Source organism: Pecten maximus, chromosome 15 (genome assembly GCF_902652985.1).
Source record: "Pecten maximus chromosome 15, xPecMax1.1, whole genome shotgun sequence".
NCBI classification, from domain to species: Eukaryota; Metazoa; Mollusca; class Bivalvia; order Pectinida; family Pectinidae; genus Pecten; species Pecten maximus.
The window spans coordinates 9,514,160-9,532,028 of NC_047029.1; the positions used below are offsets into that span (position 1 = coordinate 9,514,160).

General features: G+C 35.6%; 1 protein-coding gene across 2 annotated transcripts; it reads right to left on the bottom strand.

Moving 5' to 3' along the window:
* Positions 1-1,031: 1,031 nt before the first annotated feature.
* On the bottom strand, positions 1,032-17,789 carry LOC117343226 (spermatogenesis-associated protein 48-like). 2 transcript variants are annotated; one of them, XM_033905563.1, is made up of 10 exons: positions 17,131-17,789; positions 11,944-12,005; positions 8,619-8,675; positions 7,123-7,214; positions 6,025-6,163; positions 5,522-5,589; positions 5,235-5,276; positions 4,874-4,981; positions 4,402-4,500; positions 1,032-3,256 (listed from the first exon to the last, which is right to left on the bottom strand). In XM_033905563.1, the coding sequence occupies exons 1-10, from the start codon at positions 17,663-17,665 to the stop codon at positions 3,112-3,114; spliced, it is 1,347 nt and encodes a 448-aa protein (XP_033761454.1). In that variant the 5' UTR covers positions 17,666-17,789; the 3' UTR covers positions 1,032-3,111. The 2 variants fall into 2 exon arrangements, with proteins under 2 accessions (XP_033761454.1, XP_033761455.1); XM_033905564.1 differs by lacking the exon at positions 8,619-8,675 and having other exon boundaries at positions 17,131-17,788.
* Between the last annotated feature and the right edge of the window lie 80 nt (positions 17,790-17,869).

Sequence of the window (17,869 nt, forward strand, 5' to 3'; positions counted from 1 at the left end):
AGAGGGGGAAATATGAACAAAGTAAAGATTTGCACGGCGACCGTTGAGGAGAATAAGACCGGGTGTTTCGGAAGGGTAAGAGTATTTCGCGTCAACGACACACGCTATATAAATCTAGGTCACAACGACACACCTCATATAAATCTAGGTCAAATTCAGGTTAAGTCGCAATCTCAAATAAGAGTTATGGTGGTGACACTAGAACCAATGGGCATAGCAATAAATATCAAACATTTCTGACTTCATATTGCATGAGGAAATAAAATATTTCCAAATAAATCATGATATCGACTATAAACTCCCCCATGGTTTTCATTAACAAGCATCTCTGAAACATTGTGTTGTCAATTTCTCAATTAGTTGTCGACATCCGTCACGGAAATTGTAATGATGGGAATAAGCCATTGAACAATGAATCAACTTGAAGATGTAAACACTGAGGTAGGGGAAGCAGGTATGTTACTATCTAGAAATGGAAATTAACAATTGGGAAGCTGAAATAATCACGATCATCATACAGCCAGTTGTATGCTGTCCATGCTGATTACGTTCTAATTAAAGATCGAGGTAAGTGGATTATAAATGAAGAGTCTGCAATGTCCTTGTTATTTTGGATATACGATAGACAAGCCTTCCAGTAGACCCTTCAGAGTATGTTTTTGACTCTCCAAAATCAAATTTGACTCTTGAGTTTGAAGTAGCATGTCTATTTGACATAATGTGTTGACCCTTCATATTTCTGAGAAAAGGTTATTTGACTTCTGAAATTGCTAAATGTCAAGGGTCAACTGGATGCCATGGATAGACATGGTATATATATATATATTTGTTATCTAAAGGTAAAAAACTTTGTCAATATACATTTTTTGTACCTATAGATGAAATTGAAAGACTTTGAAACGTCCCTGTAACCTTTTCTAATAGGCTATTCAATATAAACAGCCTCGTACTAAAATAATCATAGTTGCTTATTGCAAAAGGTTTTTCACACTGTTACAACATAATATGAATAAAAAGAAAAAAACCCAGTATAGAAAGCAAAATTTGTTTATTTGAACATCAAAAAGAGAGAACAAGTCGATCGACGCACATAAGGTTTCTAGGAAAAATAAATTAGTCTTTGTCAGAGCTCAATCAGGTATATATATATACATGTATAACTATTTAGACCTTGTGCAATCAATCTTGACTCGGTGATAAAATGATAAAACCAGATTATATAATATGAAAAAGTTCAAAAGCATAATCATGTGTAAAGATAAGAGGAAAATAGGAACATAAGGGAATATATATATATATATATATATATAAAACACTGACAATTGTAAAAATGTATCACAGCCGGATGAGCAATACTAAACTGAGACAAAGACATTGTGGATATACAGCACCTGTGTTCGTTACAACATATCCTTAGTCTTTAAAAAGTTGTATAACCTTTATCTCTACTTAAAATATCCTACTGCCTCTACTAGCTTCGTCACAAAATATTGTACACCAGAACAGTACATTTCCTATGATAATGTCCTTTCATCTCATTTGTATATATTTTAAAGATAAGTTAACGCAAGGCATAACCCTAATTAACTTCTGATGAAAGGTACAACGGTGGTTAAAATTCATTCATGATGAAATACTTTCACATGCCTTTCAGCTTAATATAGCATAGACGTTAAGTAGACAAATACAGTAACAATATGACAGTAACAACAAAATAATCCAACTCAATAATAATACTGTTTTAGACCAGTGGTATCATTGCACTGAAGTCAACCTTACATCGCTTACACTACCAGACACATTTTAGTCATCACTCTGGGTAGCTTACGACCAACAACTGTCGCCCAAAGTAGCTAACGACTAGCAAATGTCGTATATAATTGCAAAGGATTAGCAATAGTTGCCAAGGTAACTAATGACTTTCATCTGTCGTATAGGGTTTCAAAGGATTAGCAATAGTTGCTGAGGTAGCCAAAGAATAGCAACTGTCGTATAGGGTTGCAAGGGATTAGCAACAATTAGTCCGGTAGCCAACGACTAGCAACCGTTGCCAAGGGTAACTAATAGCTATCAACTGTCACCCAGGATAATTAACGACTAGCAACCGTCGCCAAGGGTAACTACCGGCTATCACAGTCACCCAGGGTAACTACCATCTATCAACTGTCGCCAAGGGTAACTAACAGCTACCAACAGTTGCCCAGGGTAACTAACAGCTATCAACAGTCGCCCAGGGTAACTAACGGCTATCAACAGTCACCCACAGTAACTAACAGCTATCAACCATCACCCAGAGTAAGTACCGGCTATCAACAGTCACCCAGGGTAACTACCATCTATCAACTGTCGCCAAGGGTAACTAACAGCTACCAACAGTTGCCCAGGGTAACTATAACGTACCAGCTATCAACTGTCGCCCAGGGTAACTACTGTCTATCAACAGTCACCAAGGGTAACTAACAGCTTTCAACTGTCACCCACGGTAACTAACAGCTACCAACAGTCACCCAGCAGGGTAAATACCGTCTATCAACAGTCACCCAGGGTAACTACCATCTAACAACTGTCACCCAGGGTAAATAACAGCTATCAACTGTCACCCAGGGTAACTAACAGCTATCAACCGTCACCCAGGGTAACTAAAGGCTATCAACTGTCACCCAGGGTAACTTAGAACTTTTTCTTCCAGTTACCATGTTATTATAAACATTATAGCCATACACATGCATGACAGGTAGATTCTGACACTATTCCAACTAACAAGACAAACATAACAATTATGGAAGTAATATTGAAAAAATAAAAAAAAACATTTAGAAAATGATTAGATTCTGACATCAACTCATACATTCATATCACCTTACAAATCCAGTAGCCTTTGATGTAATTCCAAGTAGTTGTGATGGAAGTCATATTCACATCAATAAAGATTTAAAACCCCTAATTGAAAGAATTCAAATTTCACTTTTTAACGCAGCCGGGACAGTAATATCTTAAGACTGTGAAATGAATGCTCTGAAAATTGAATTCAAAACTAGTGTCATTATGGACAAAAGAAATATCAGATTTCATCCCCACCCAGAAGAGCGATATACTGGGATAAATATGCTTCTATGCCACAGATTTATTGGTGGCGATGATTTCCTCAAGTTTGTTAATCTGGTTGAAGGGATTACATGGTGGAACAGTTGTAACCATCCTGGACATCTTCGAGTCCTTCTTGTGTTCGGAAGTATTTGGGGAGATGGGTAAAGACCTGAAAAAAGAAAAAGTGTCAACTTTATATATTTGAAACATACATACAAATATGAATATGTAAGTAAATAAATAATAAAAACAGTGTCAATTTAATACATTTAATATGTAAATACATGTATATAACTTGTGGAAGAATAGTAAAAAACGGACACAGGCACAAATTAGCACTTTCGCTCCATCATGGGAGCTCTTCAGACTATTTAATTTTTTTGAAGACTTATATGACGTCATAATTAGTATGACATCAAAACAATAATGACATCATAAAACGAAGACTGACTTAAATTACCACTACATAAAATGGATGCATCCAAAAGTATAATGTAATAAGTGTTATTCAAATTTGGTTTTATCATCTTAATTAATTCAGATTTGTTTCTCTTTTGATGTGATCAAAAGTGTCCATTTGATATAAAGGAAAAACTCTGAAATTATATATGTACATATGTATATACATGTATACACTGTAGATAAAAAATAAAATCTAAAACACAAGTAATGGCATATCTGGATAGCATGCCATTAATGGCCTGCAGCCAAGTAAACGTTGAACGTTCTGTTTATTTTAGGGTTGATGGCAGTGCATATGGAATGCCGACATGGTCAAAATTCGAACTGCTTATTTTTTTTTATTGTTTGCTTTTTTTCATTCCTAATGCTTATGTTTAAGTCCAATTCCTAATTTCTTATTCTTACAGGCTATTCCTAATTCCTAATGCTTATATTTCATTCTAGTTTGTTGTTAGCGATACTGCTTCATTGTATGTATCTACTTTGTATTTCAGTTTGCCCTAGTCCATACTTGCTTATGAATACAAAGTAGATACATACAATGAAGCAGTCTCGCAAACAACAAACATCACGTTAGAATAACTAAGGAATGAAGAATAGCAAACAAGAATGAAAAAATATGAATGTCAAATTTTGACCCTGTCGTTATTTGATAAGTGGCTCCAGAACTTTACTAAGGGGTTGGGGGTTCAACATTTAATACAGGACTCTGCCAAGAGAGGAGAGGAGTTACAGTTTGACTTGGTAATATCTATTTGTGACATATAGTTTACCATGCTCGAATCTAAAAAGAGAAAAGCCAAACTCCTTCTGGATCTGCCAGTGGCATTTGTAGTTGTAGATTTTACTTACTTGTGGGTGATGGCAGTCGTAGCCTGTGACTTTTGATGAGCTGGGGCATATACACCTCTCCATAGTGTACAACCTTTATAACCAGGAATGTTTGGTCGGCTGTGGAGAAAGAAAAGAAATAGAATCATGAAAGTTTACATTGAGAATATCAATTACTCTCTTACTTCTAAAATATTGTTGAGAGAGAAAAATAATTTTGCCTGGAGAAAATTAATCATTCTCTTACTTCTAAAATATTGTTGAGAGAGAAAAATTATTTTGCCTCGAGAAAATTAATCACTCTCTTACTTCTAAAATATTGTTGACAGAGATAAAAATTATTTTCTGGCAATTTCCATGTTAACCCTTTCACCTCTACAGACCACATTGGATTTCAAATGATGAATGAAAGGCCATTTAAGTTTCTTACTGTTGAAAGGGTTAATTTTGAAATGGTCATAGTAAAATATGAAATTAGTTTCTAGAGACTCACTGTCCTGTTTCGCTGTAGCGGGGAATGGGAACCCTCTTCACAGTGTAAGGGTTAAACGGTTCTTGAGCATTGTCGATTTCATCTAGGTTGTCCGCTCCTATCGAGCCACTGAAAACATAGAACATAATTAAACTGTTAAAATATTGTAAAGGTAGACAATGTAATCCTTCAATAAAACTGACTCTGTTACAGGTGGATATCAATTCAATACCTTGGGTAGATACGAGTCCAGATCGATATTAATAATACTTTGTGCAAATCTCTTCTGCAATTAACATCCTTCTAGTATATAAGTGGATAACGAGCAGAAACCAGGAAATATTGTTTATCTCAGATGCCACAATAAATATGTAATACTTACCCATAATTTGGGATCTGTTGAGCACGTGGGTTAGAACTACAGCTGTAAGTAAAGATATATATTTAAATTATTTTCTATCAAAAATATTCATATATTAACTACAGAACATTGTTTTATGTTTTTTATTTGTTGCTGAATTTTGGAATTATTGTCTAATTGTTGTTGGACCATAAAACAAAATAGAGGTTATTTCTTACTTAAAGGAAGTTTAAGCCTGTCAACTATTGGCGAACTGATATACATGTACTGATCATTGGTTGTAAATCCATTAAATCAAAAATACTTACAAGACAATTGGTTGATTCTTGTAGTAGCCTTGTCTTTTCTGGAACCAGTCCCAGGAGCGCCCGGTACTCTGTATAAACATTTGGTACATGATGTATATAACATACACGAAGCACAGAAGCTTGTCATAACATACAAGGAGACAAAAGAACAATTAAAATACAATGTTTGCCTATTTGACCAATGCTGAAGCTATATTTATTATATAGTGAATTATTTTATATGTAAAAGTAATTCTGTATCTTGTGACATGTAACCAGTTAAGTTTGTTGGCTAAAGGAGGTCAAGACAGTTTTTTGGGTATATAACATCAGCGTGCAGCAGCCTACCACCCACAGCAGAAACAGACTTCATCGAAAATGAAAAGTAGCCACGATCAAGCTAATGCTTTCTTATTCAATCTTTTTATTGTAAAATTAATTTCAATTCAATTATTGGCCTGTTTTTTTATTTTATACATTGATCCTACAAGCTTGATTTGAGTCTGAATACAGTCACTATTTACCTGCCATTCCTGAGCTGCTGGGTCGTAACGTTTGAGCGTGTAGGTTTGTGATATCATGTCCGGCCTATCCTCTATGGTTGAGACAGGTGCCCATTGTTTGGGGTGGAGCATGTTGTCCCATGGTACTTCCTCAAAAGACCTACGACACACAAATCATCTCAGCAAAAGTCCTCCAAACAGTTTAACTAATGGTTTTCAGAAATGTATATAATACAAATATGACAATTATAGCTATGATGATTTATGGAGTGAAGATAACCAGTATCAACCTCGGTTGATACCAATACCAGCCTCAGTTGGTCATCTTTGCTCCAAAAATCTTCATATCGATAGAAGCAACGTACCAAAACCATTTATTAAATTTTGGCATAAATTTTTTTAATTTTATTTAATATGACAGTAAATGACAAATGACAGTTACTGCTTTGTCGGTCAATATAAAAAAAACTGTTCTAGCTGCCAATATTGTTTGCTTCAGCAAGGCTTAGTCATTAATATTGACTATAAAAAAAAGAGCCTTGCATTTGAATGCTTAAATAACATTGTATCATATTTATTTTGTAATACATGTATATTTTAGCAGGGTCTTCAAGTCATCAGATTTCGATGTTACGAAATTTGACTGTATATCAAACTCCAAGCCGTATACTATGTTACTACTGTACATATCAATTACCATATGCAGCATAATAAGTACATTGTGTGCTTATAAAAAACACAAAAGGGTTGGGCTTAATTACCACCTACATGGATTTTTTTTTTGTGAATTTGGGCTGGAAAAAATATCAACTTTTTTCATTTACATACAATTATGTAGTGAAAAAATATATGGAATTCTTGGTTAAAAGACTCCATAAAGATTGACTTTGCAGATCAGTGAGGTAAGTGAGTTTTTATATTTATAATTAGCAACGTATCATCTTTTCCTGAAAAAGGTTGGGGTTTGCTTGTATAGAGGCAGGTGTGTTGATTTAGTTGAATACGGCACTATAATGTACATTGTACTTGGAATATACAGTAATAGGGGTATTGTTATGTGGGTAACTATGTTACATATGTTACATGATTCACTTTATCTTTGTAAACTTGTACACTCACTTTTGTGTGGATGTGCCGTACTTATACTTCATTGCCAGATGGTCCCGTCCATCACGACTCTGTTCTGATGGAGGCTTCGGCACAAAGGCAGACTAAAATTCGTAAATCAATGACACATTCATTAATAATAGTTCATCATCTGATACAATAAGATGACAATAAAACTTCCTGATACTCATATATCTGTCTAAATAAAAATCGACGGAAATTCAATCTGCCGATATAAATAATGAAATGAAACTGAATTTTATCCAATACTTGATTTTCAATTAAGTATTAGATAACGCTGATGATGGAACAATATGTCAAATAGTTCCATGGATTGAATAAATGAGCTTTCTGAAACTTATGCCAATCAACATGAGAGTTCCTGTATATCATCAGGCCCATATACATAGCCATCCCGGATGTTTAACAATACAGTTTTACGGGCCCAGAATTGGTGATTTAAAAAAAAAAAAAAAAAAATTCAGTTGAATGACATTTTCAAGGTTAAATATTTATTTTATTCTAACAATATAATTCACAAATAAAAATTCAAATGTTACATAATTATTACAAAAATACAACAAATTGGATATCACAGATCATTAATTATCACAGATGATTTGTTAATTGTTTTAAAAGTGCCCGATTCTCTCTGTAGATGATAAGTTAATACCTGGGTAGTTTAAAAGTGCCTGATTCTGCTGAACTACAAACCTTGACAACAACGTAAAAACCAATACAGGGTTGACACAGTGTGCTGCACATTTGTTTACAGTGATATAGTCGAACATCAAGACCAGAATTTCAGAAAAGTACTGGTGATTGTGATAATGAAGTAATAAGTAGAAATTACTTCATTTGAGATAGGACAGCCTCAGAACGTTTATACTTCTAACCTTTCTACAATTTGTAGATTTCAATGATATTTTGAAGGCTTTGTTTTGTTTTGTTTTTGTTTTTGTTTAACGTCCTATTAACAGCCAGGGTCATTTAAGGACGTGCCAGGTTTTGGAGGTGGAGGAAAGCCGGAGTACGGTCAGTACCTGGCAACTGCCCCACGTAGGTTTCGAACTCGCAACCCAGAGGTGGAGGGCTAGTGATAAAGTGTCGGGACACCTTAACCACTCGGCCACCACAGCCCCTATTTTGAAGGCAGAAATGAGTGATTGAGATGACTTTTGATGATTTAATATTCCACAGCCTGGCAACATTCAATCCTTTAATTCAAGAAAATACCAGGTAGACTATGTGGAATTGTATCTTTTAAAGTAAACTCATACAAAATATAGTGTCTCAGCTATACACAGATTAATTCAATATTTTATCAGACTGGAAAAACGTTCAATGAAGCAGTTGCAGTTTGGCCTAAAAAATAATTTGATGCGAGACAATTCCTAATATTATATTTAACAATATTAATGAATACAAAGCGACATTTCTGAAATTAAGGTCTTTTGTCAACTAAGACATGGACAAATAATGTGACATGGCCACTCCACACTGTCTACCTCAGGTATACTCTCAAGTGGACCACGCTCCTTTGGTATTGGAGGCACGATGCAAAACTGTGAACAGCCCAATAGTTACTGGTGAAAATAAGTTCCATCTCTTAATTATCTATCCTACCTCTTATTGATCAGACTGTCCTATTTCTTATTGTCAGAATTATAGGGAAGTCCTATCTCTTACTGATCAGTCATATCTCTTTATGATCAGTCCGATCTCTTACTAATCAGTCATATCTCTTACTGGTCAGTCCTATCTCTAAATGATCAGTCCTATCTCCTACTGATCAGTCCAATCTCTTTATGATCAGTCCCATCTCTTACTAATCAGTCCAATCTCTTACTGATCAGTCCGATCTCTAACTAATCAGTCATATCTCTTACTGATCAGTCCTATCTCTTACTGATCAGTCCAATCTATTTATGATCAGTCCCATCTCTTACTAATCAGTCCAATCTCTTACTGATCAGTCCGATCTCTAACTAATCAGTCCTATCTCTTACTAATCAGTCCCATCTCTAAATGATCAGTATTATCTCTTACTGATCAGTCCAATCTCTTACTGATCAGTCCTATCTCTTACTGATCAGTCCTATCTCTTACTGATCAGTCCAATCTATTTATGATCAGTCCCATCTCTTACTAATCAGTCCAGTCTCTTACTGATCAGTCCGATCTCTAACTAATCAGTCCTATCTCTTACTAATCAGTCCCATCTCTAAATGATCAGTATTATCTCTTACTGATCAGTCCAATCTCTTACTGATCAGTCCTATCTCTTACTGATCCGTCCTATCTCTTAATGACCAGTCCAATCTCTTACTGATCAGTCCTATCTCTTACTGATCAGTCCTATCTCTTACTGATCAGTCCTATGTCTTACTGAATAGTCCTATCTCTTACTGATCAGTCCTATCTCTTACTGATCAGTCCAATCTCTTTATGATCAGTCCCATCTCTTACTAATCAGTCCAATCTCTTACTGATCAGTCCGATCTCTAACTAATCAGTCCTATCTCTTACTAATCAGTCCCATCTCTAAATGATCAGTCCTATCTCTTATTGATCAGTCCTATCTCTTACTGATCAGTCCTATCTCTTACTGATCAGTCCTATCTCTTATTGATCAGTCCTATCTCTTACTGATCAGTCCTATCTCTTACTGATCAGTCCAATCTCTTACTGATCAGTCCCATCTCTTACTGATCAGTCCTATCTCTTACTGATCAGTCCAATCTCTTACTGATCAGTCCCATCTTTTACTGATCAGTCCAATCTCTTACTGATCAGTCCTATCTCTTACTGATCAGTCCTATCTCTTACTGATCAGTCCTATCTCTTACTGATCAGTCCAATCTCTTTATGATCAGTCCTATCTCTTACTAATCAGTCATATCTCTTAATGATCAGTCCTATCTCTTACTGATCAGTCCTATCTCTTACTAATCAGTCATATCTCTTACTGATCAGTCCCATCTCTTACTGATCAGTCCAATCTCTTAATGATCAGTCCTATCTCTTAATGATCAGTCCTATCTCTTACTGATCAGTCCTATCTCTTACTAATCAGTCATATCTCTTACTGATCAGTCCTATCTCTTACTGATCAGTCGTATCTCTTACTGATCAGTCCAATCTCTTTATGATCAGTCCCATCTCTTACTGACCAGTCATATCTCTTACTGACCAGTCCAATCTCTTATTGATCAGTCCTATCTCTTACTGATCAGTCCTATCTCTTACTGATCAGTCCAATCTCTTACTGATCAGTCCTATCTCTTACTGATCAGTCCTATCTCTTACTGATCAGTCCTATCTCCTACTGGTCAGTCCTATCTCTTACTGATCAGTCCTATCTCTTACTGATCAGTCCAATCTCTTACTGATCAGTCCCATCTCTAAATGATCAGTCCTATCTCTTACTGATCAGTCCTATCTCTTACTGATCAGTCCAATCTCTTACTGATCAGTCCTATCTCTTACTGATCAGTCCTATCTCTTACTGATCAGTCCTATCTCCTACTGGTCAGTCCTATCTCTTACTGATCAGTCCTATCTCTTACTGATCAGTCCTATCTCTTACTGATCAGTCCAATCTCTTACTGATCAGTCCCATCTCTAAATGATCAGTCCTATCTCTTACTGATCAGTCCTATCTCTTACTGATCAGTCCTATCTCTAAATGATCAGTATTATCTCTTACTGATCAGTCCAATCTCTTTATGATCAGTCCTATCTCTTACTAATCAGTCCTATCTCTTACTGATCAGCCCTATCTCCTACTGGTCAGTCCTATCTCTTACTAATCAGTCATATCTCCTACTGGTCAGTCCCATTTCTTACTGATCAGTCCAATCTCTTACTGATCAGTGCTATCTCTTACTGATCAGTCCAATCTCTTTATGATCAGTCCCATCTCTTACTGATCAGTCCTATCTCTTTATGATCAGTCCTATCTGTTTATGATCAGTCCATTCTCTTACTGATCAGTCCAATCTCTTTATGATCAGTCCCATCTCTTACTGATCAGTCCATTCTCTTACTGATCAGTCTTATTCAGGGATCAATCTAGGGATTTTTACTGTCTACCGTTTATGGGTAGTTTCCCCTCAGGATTTTGTTCCATTTTTCCCCTCTGACTTCGGTTAAATTCACTGAAATATTGTATTTTTCCTCATTTTTATGGCAATAATATTCCCAATTACTCCAGATTTGCTTTCCTAATTAACCATTTACTGTTTTTACTTGGAAAATGTGTTTTTAAAGCAAAAACCTGAAACTTTGTGATTTTTAAATTTCCCCTTTTCAGAACCGATTTCCCTCTGTGGTCCAAAAAGGGTAGTTTCCCCTAAATTCTAGATTAAACCCTGTTATCTCTTACTGACCAGTCCCATCTCTTACTGATCAGTCCCATCTCTTAATGATCAGTCCTATCTCTTACTGATCAGTCCAATCTCTTACTGATCAGTCCAATCTCTTTATGATCAGTCCGATCTCTTACTAATCAGTCATATCTCTTAATGATCAGTCCCATCTCTTACTGATCAGTATTATCTCTTACTGATAAGTCCAATCTCTTACTGATCAGTCCTATCTCTTACTGATCAGTATTATCTCTTACTGATAAGTCCAATCTCTTACTAATCAGTCCCATCTCTTACTAATCATTCCCACCTATTAATGTCATACAATTACAGGATAGTCCAAACTCCTAACCTCTTGATGACATGTATAGTAAAATACCATCTCTAAATGAGATGATGACTGTTATACTATATATTTTAACCATATATGCTAATCTTTCTGCCTGTATTGAACAGAACTTACCTTTGACCTCCATTTACTCATTTCTGGGGCAGGTTGTCTCGGGTCATAATCACTGGTCCAACCTGCAAGAAATTTAAGGAAATAGTTGTATATATATATAAATGAAAACTATCAACTCAAGCTTGAACAAGCAAGCAGCAAAGTAAATTTCATCTTCAAACTCCAAGCGGTCTTTATCAAAATGAAAATGTGATGCATTACAAATAAGGTCTAGATATTTCAATTCAACTCCGAATTGACCTAAACATCAACCTTACCAGAGGTCAACATTGTCATTGGTCTACAATATCATGGGCACTGGCCTTAAGGTCAATATAGCCACTGGCTCAGAGGACAAGATAGCCACTAGTTCACTTAGAAACATTAAAGTCATGATCACATGCTCAGAGGCCAACATAGCTACGGCCTAGAGGTCAACTTGGCTCAGAGGTCAACATAGTCCTTGGTCCACATGATAATATAGCCAATGGCCTAGAGGTCAACATAGTCATGGTCCACATAATAATATATAGCCATGTGCACTGGCCTAGAGGTTAACCTGGCGCAGAGGTCAACATAGCCACTGGCCTAGAGGTCAACTTTACTCAGAGGTCAACATAGTCATTGGTCCACATAATAATATAGCCACTGGCCTGGAGGTTAACCTGGCTCTGAGGCCAAGAAACCATAATAGCATGAGACATCGGCCATGGCCTAAGGTCAAGCCACTGGCCCAAAGGTTAACGATTTTAGCCATTGGTGAAGACAGAGGTCAACACAGGCGCTGCTGACCAAGACGCGTTACTTTTACTGTGTTAGCTCATTTTATTATGTTTGTAAAGCTGTAAACAGTACGATAGCCGAGTGTAATCATAGATATTGGATTTTATCATTTATTTGAACAAACTTGAGTCTGTTCAGTCCCTAACCCTCTTAATGTACAATATTTACTGTGAAGTTTTCTATCCTAATAAGTTGTTTTAAGATTTCATTTTGCAATATCTTAGTCTTCCTCTGGAATTGACTACATTTGTAGTTGATTATTAGTTTCCCAGGAGAAGAAGATTCCTGAGATTAAATCTCATGGAGAAATAGATTCATCTCCAAAGCCATGAGCAAACTTTCCCCCAATATCTCCATATTTTAAATAGCTCAGATTCTGGCTTTATTTTTTTGGGGGGGGGGGGATTTCGGTATCTGATTCTCAACTCCCTACCCATTTGTGTTAACGTATGTAATTTCTCCTTAAAAGTAAAAAAAGTCTACAATTTAGAGGCGTGAAAATAGCTGTAAGAAGTCAGTTCCGATAGTCAGTACTCTCTTCCCTCCTTGTTATGTATATCATAGTATATTATTCAAACATCAGGCAGTATATGTCAGAAGACAGTATAATATGTTCAGTATATTAGGTAACGCAGATTTCTACATGAAATAGGGGTAGTATTAATGATTTATGTACTTAACACAATGGCCGTGGATAAGTGTTTGTAGACCACTATAGAGTGGACCTGCTCAAACCACTGTGTATAAATTAGATTTAGAAGTAGAACTATATGTAAAGGAGATTTTAAGTACATTATTGTCAACGTTGGCACAATACACAAAAGTTTATAGGATTTAATTTATTCTGTTGGTAATCTCAGGATTTTCTAAATCATACAAAACATTCCAGTTAGTGACAATGTATTTGACCAGTGAATTGTCCACCACCACCCAGCTGGTAAATCTACGGTCACTACGACAACATCTGAATCAGGTGTTAATTCATCCATAAGGAAAGTTATTAGGAATATCCTTAAGCCAGGTTTTGTACATTACTTTTATTCCTCTGAATTAAGAACAGTTTCAATTTACATTAGAAAAAAAAGAGAGCAGTTATCAGATCTCTGCATGTCCATGGAGATGTCAAAATGGTGCAAACTTATATATATAATTATAGGGGCCGCACCAATCAGGAATAAAAATACAGAAAATGAAATTCTAACATTAACAGCAATTGGCACGTACTATACTAGAAGATAGATAGGGACTGTCACTCTGTGTGGGGCTTTGCAGATTTAATAATAATTTTCAATATACATGTGACAATATACAGTGTATATAGTATACTGTGTTTGTATCATGCATGTGTCTGTTTAAGTACATGTATACATGTATATATGTATGATTCTGTTAAGTGTTCAAGTACATGTAATAAAATCAACTGGGAAAAATTTTACAACAATCAAAATTATTAATTTAACTTATTCAAATCTATTATTCTATAGGAGCTTGCAAGCATGAAAACTTCATGAGAATAATTGTTTTGATTTATTTACAAAAAAAACAAAAAACGATACATTTTATACAAAACAGAAAATATAGATAATATTTTAAAGATTTAACATCAATCTCCCAATCAAACCTGAAGTGTATATAACTGCAATGTATATTAAACTGCTATCAGGTCACTTACACCTCATGATCACAGGTAATGTAATATCAATGCCAAACGGATCTGCCAAGTTGTCGGTTTGTAATATCAGCTGTCATTACTGACAATTAGTGATCACCAACTGAGACTTAATTAAAGTTCTGAAGATGGCTCAACACTACCTTACAAGTCTATAACTACCAATATACCTTTTTTATGGTAGCCAGCTACATATTGCTAATTCTAGATTTAATTCTCTTGTTTTAACTCAAGGTAGGGTGGCTAATTGTGTGGTGGCATGGGGAGGTTGGAGGCAATTCATTTTTCCTTCTGTCTTTAAGTTTTCGATTAAAATTATTACAAATCATTAACAATTTTGTTTTTAAAAATAAACAATATCAGAATTAAACCAAACATAAAATACAATCTGCTAGTCTGAACTTGAAATCTAAAAACTCGGCTTCATATTTTTTTTCATTATGATTTATATCTTTCATTTGATCAAAATACAAAAGGAAAAAAAACTTCATACTGGTAAAATTATCTTCCTTTGAGATTCAACATGCAAATATATCTAAAATTAACATTGGGTTTAATTAAGTACACTATACTGGAGGTAGATAGCCTCTACATATCTTTGATTTGTGTTAAAAACACATGACTGGTTATCATACATGAGACAATAATTAAACTGTACAGATGATCTTGATGGTAGTTTCTTTGTTTCCATGCCCTATATCGCCCAAATCTATACAAGGAATGGGTTTATTGTCCACAATTAAATGCCACCTCTTGGTGTAAACTAACGATAACATGTATTTAATGATTGTCTGTTTTGTCCGCTTTGTTAACCTAACATTAAAGGTTGTCAATATCGACATTCAGGTTTTGATTTTTTTTTTAACATCAGGATATTATTATTATTTTTTTTTACATTTTTAATCATGATCTATTCCCATATATATATCTCAAATTCCTGATAGTCTATATCTTCCAGCTCTTATTATCAGACTAGTGTAAACCAGTGCATTACTAATGCTCCGGATTACTGCAAATTATCAATACTCAGTTGAAAAGTCTACCCTGTGTAATTTTACTGCATATGTATGCAAATTTAAGCAATGAACAATACGTTCCTTTTGAGAAATTTTTCAAATGACTACGATCACTCAAAATTGCTCTGTCAGATCATTAAGCTTACAAGTGTGTAAACTGATACAGCTCTCTGGTTCAGGATCTTTAATGATATCTTTAACAAATCAACAAATAGCTTATCATACAAATTAGGGCTAACCAACAACATAACAGCTATTCCATTATTTACTGTAGTGTTTGTTAAAGGAAGACTTCATTGTGATGATCAACCATATGGGGCAGTTGTCTTGATATACATAAAATACTTTGTGCTAACATGTGACTTGTTAAATCTTCTTCATATTGAATGAAATGTTTTGAGGAACATGGATTTTGAACTGAGAGCCAATCTTACAATTACCAATCAAAACACCTAAATTGGTACAGGAACCTTAACTACTGGCAAAACTTGATCACAATCTTACTGGTGTGCAACCTAGATTACTGGCAAAACTTGATCACAATCTTACTGGAATGTAACTTTAATTACTGCCAACACTTGATCATAATATTTACTGGTGTGCAACCTAAATTACTGACAAACTTGATCACAATCTTACTGGTATGTAACCTTAACTGCTGGCAACACTTGATCATAATATTTACTGGTGTGCAACCTAAATTACTGACAAACTTGATCACAATCTTACTGGGGTGTAACTTTAATTACTGCCAACACTTGATCATAATATTTACTGGTGTGCAACCTAAATTACTGACAAACTTGATCACAATCTTACTGGGGTGTAACTTTAATTACTGGCAACACTTGATCATAATATTTACTGGTGTGCAACCTAAATTACTGACAAACTTGATCACAATCTTACTGGGGTGTAACTTTAATTACTGCCAACACTTGATCATAATATTTACTGGTGTGCAACCTAAATTACTGACAAACTTGATCACAATCTTACTGGGGTGTAACTTTAATTACTGGCAACACTTGATCATAATATTTACTGGTGTGCAACCTAAATTACTGACAAACTTGATCACACTCTTACTGGTATGTAACCTAATTAACTACTGGCAACACTGGGCCGTTTTCGCTTTTGTGGTCCAAACGGACAGACCAGTTAGACTGATGTTGTTCGTTTATGAAATAAAGCCAGACCTGGTGATTTTCAGACAAGCCTTGACAAAGACTCACAAGGCCTGTATTAACATTTGCAGGACCATCAAGATATATGTTTGAAATATTACATTTAAAAACTGACGAACCAATTTGTCCGCATAAACGAACAGGCCCCTGATAAAAAAACTTACTGGTGTGTAACCTTAATAATTACTGGTAACATGTATAATAAACTTACTCATGTGCGACATAAATTACTGGCAACACTTGATCACAATCTTACTTGTGTGAAAACTTAATTACTGGAGTGCATCTTAAATTAGTCGTAACAATGCAGAGCAGAAAATTATGCAGATCACATATCATATACAACAGGAAAATAATTTCATAGGCGTATAATACTAATTAGCCCAAGTTTCCTCTGGCCCTGACACCTATAGCACTAGACATGGTGTCAGGGCCACAGCAAACTTAGGCTATATTTAGTCTTAATTAGGCTTAGTCTGAGTTTCCTCTGGCATGAGGAAACTCGGGCTAGATACTAATATACTTGTCAGCAAAGGCTACTATAAATGTTTACCTCCCAACTGTGATCTGATCCAGATGTCAGAAACACTACGACTATTCCACATAGATGGGGCACCTGGCTCGTACGTATTTGATCGTCTCAGTTCTGGTGGGGCCTTCTGTTCCTTCTTCCGATCTGAATTCTTTTCCTGAGGGGGTACAGCCTGGGGTGTTTCATTCAATTGTACTAGGGAGTTAATCTTTTTACGCCCAGTGTTCCTATCAACATCACCACCAGCACTGACAAACCCTGATACAGGGTCCACAATGTTGTCATAGTCCCTATAAGGAGCACTGGACCGAAAATCCCCTTCATCATTCCACTTCTTGTAACCAATGTCAGTTTTCACATTTGTTGTAAAAGAATCAACATCTCCCCTACCTGTGAGAGTGGGAAACTTCATATGCCGAGCTCTACGATGTGTTTCTATCTGCTGTACAGCATTGCCACCTGCATTAGCATCTACATACAAATAACTAGAAAAATTAGGTCTGGTCCTAAATGTTGAATCAGCCAAAACTGGCCCATTTGCCACTACCTCAGTCATTTTAGTATGTATACAATACCGCTACCGTCACTTGAATATTACCATTGATTTAAAGGGTTGACATATCACATTGTACAGGTGGAGAGCACACAAGTTTCCGACATAGTGTAAACTACCGAGTTACCAGTGGATACTCCGACAATTTCCATATATGGAAAGTACCGGAAGTAGCAGGTGCCCGCCGAAGATTTATTAAATATTTAA

Excerpts from the sequence above, each read along its gene's own strand:
- LOC117343226 (XM_033905563.1), bottom strand. The coding sequence starts at position 17,665 with ATGACTGAGGTAGTGGCAAATGGGCCAGTTTTGGCTGATTCAACATTT. Across the intron at positions 7,215-8,618 it reads CACTTGAGAGTATACCTGAG|TCTGCCTTTGTGCCGAAGCC; the intron begins GTAGACAGTGTG and ends TACGAATTTTAG. Across the intron at positions 6,164-7,122 it reads TACGGCACATCCACACAAAA|GTCTTTTGAGGAAGTACCAT; the intron begins GTGAGTGTACAA and ends TGTGTGTCGTAG.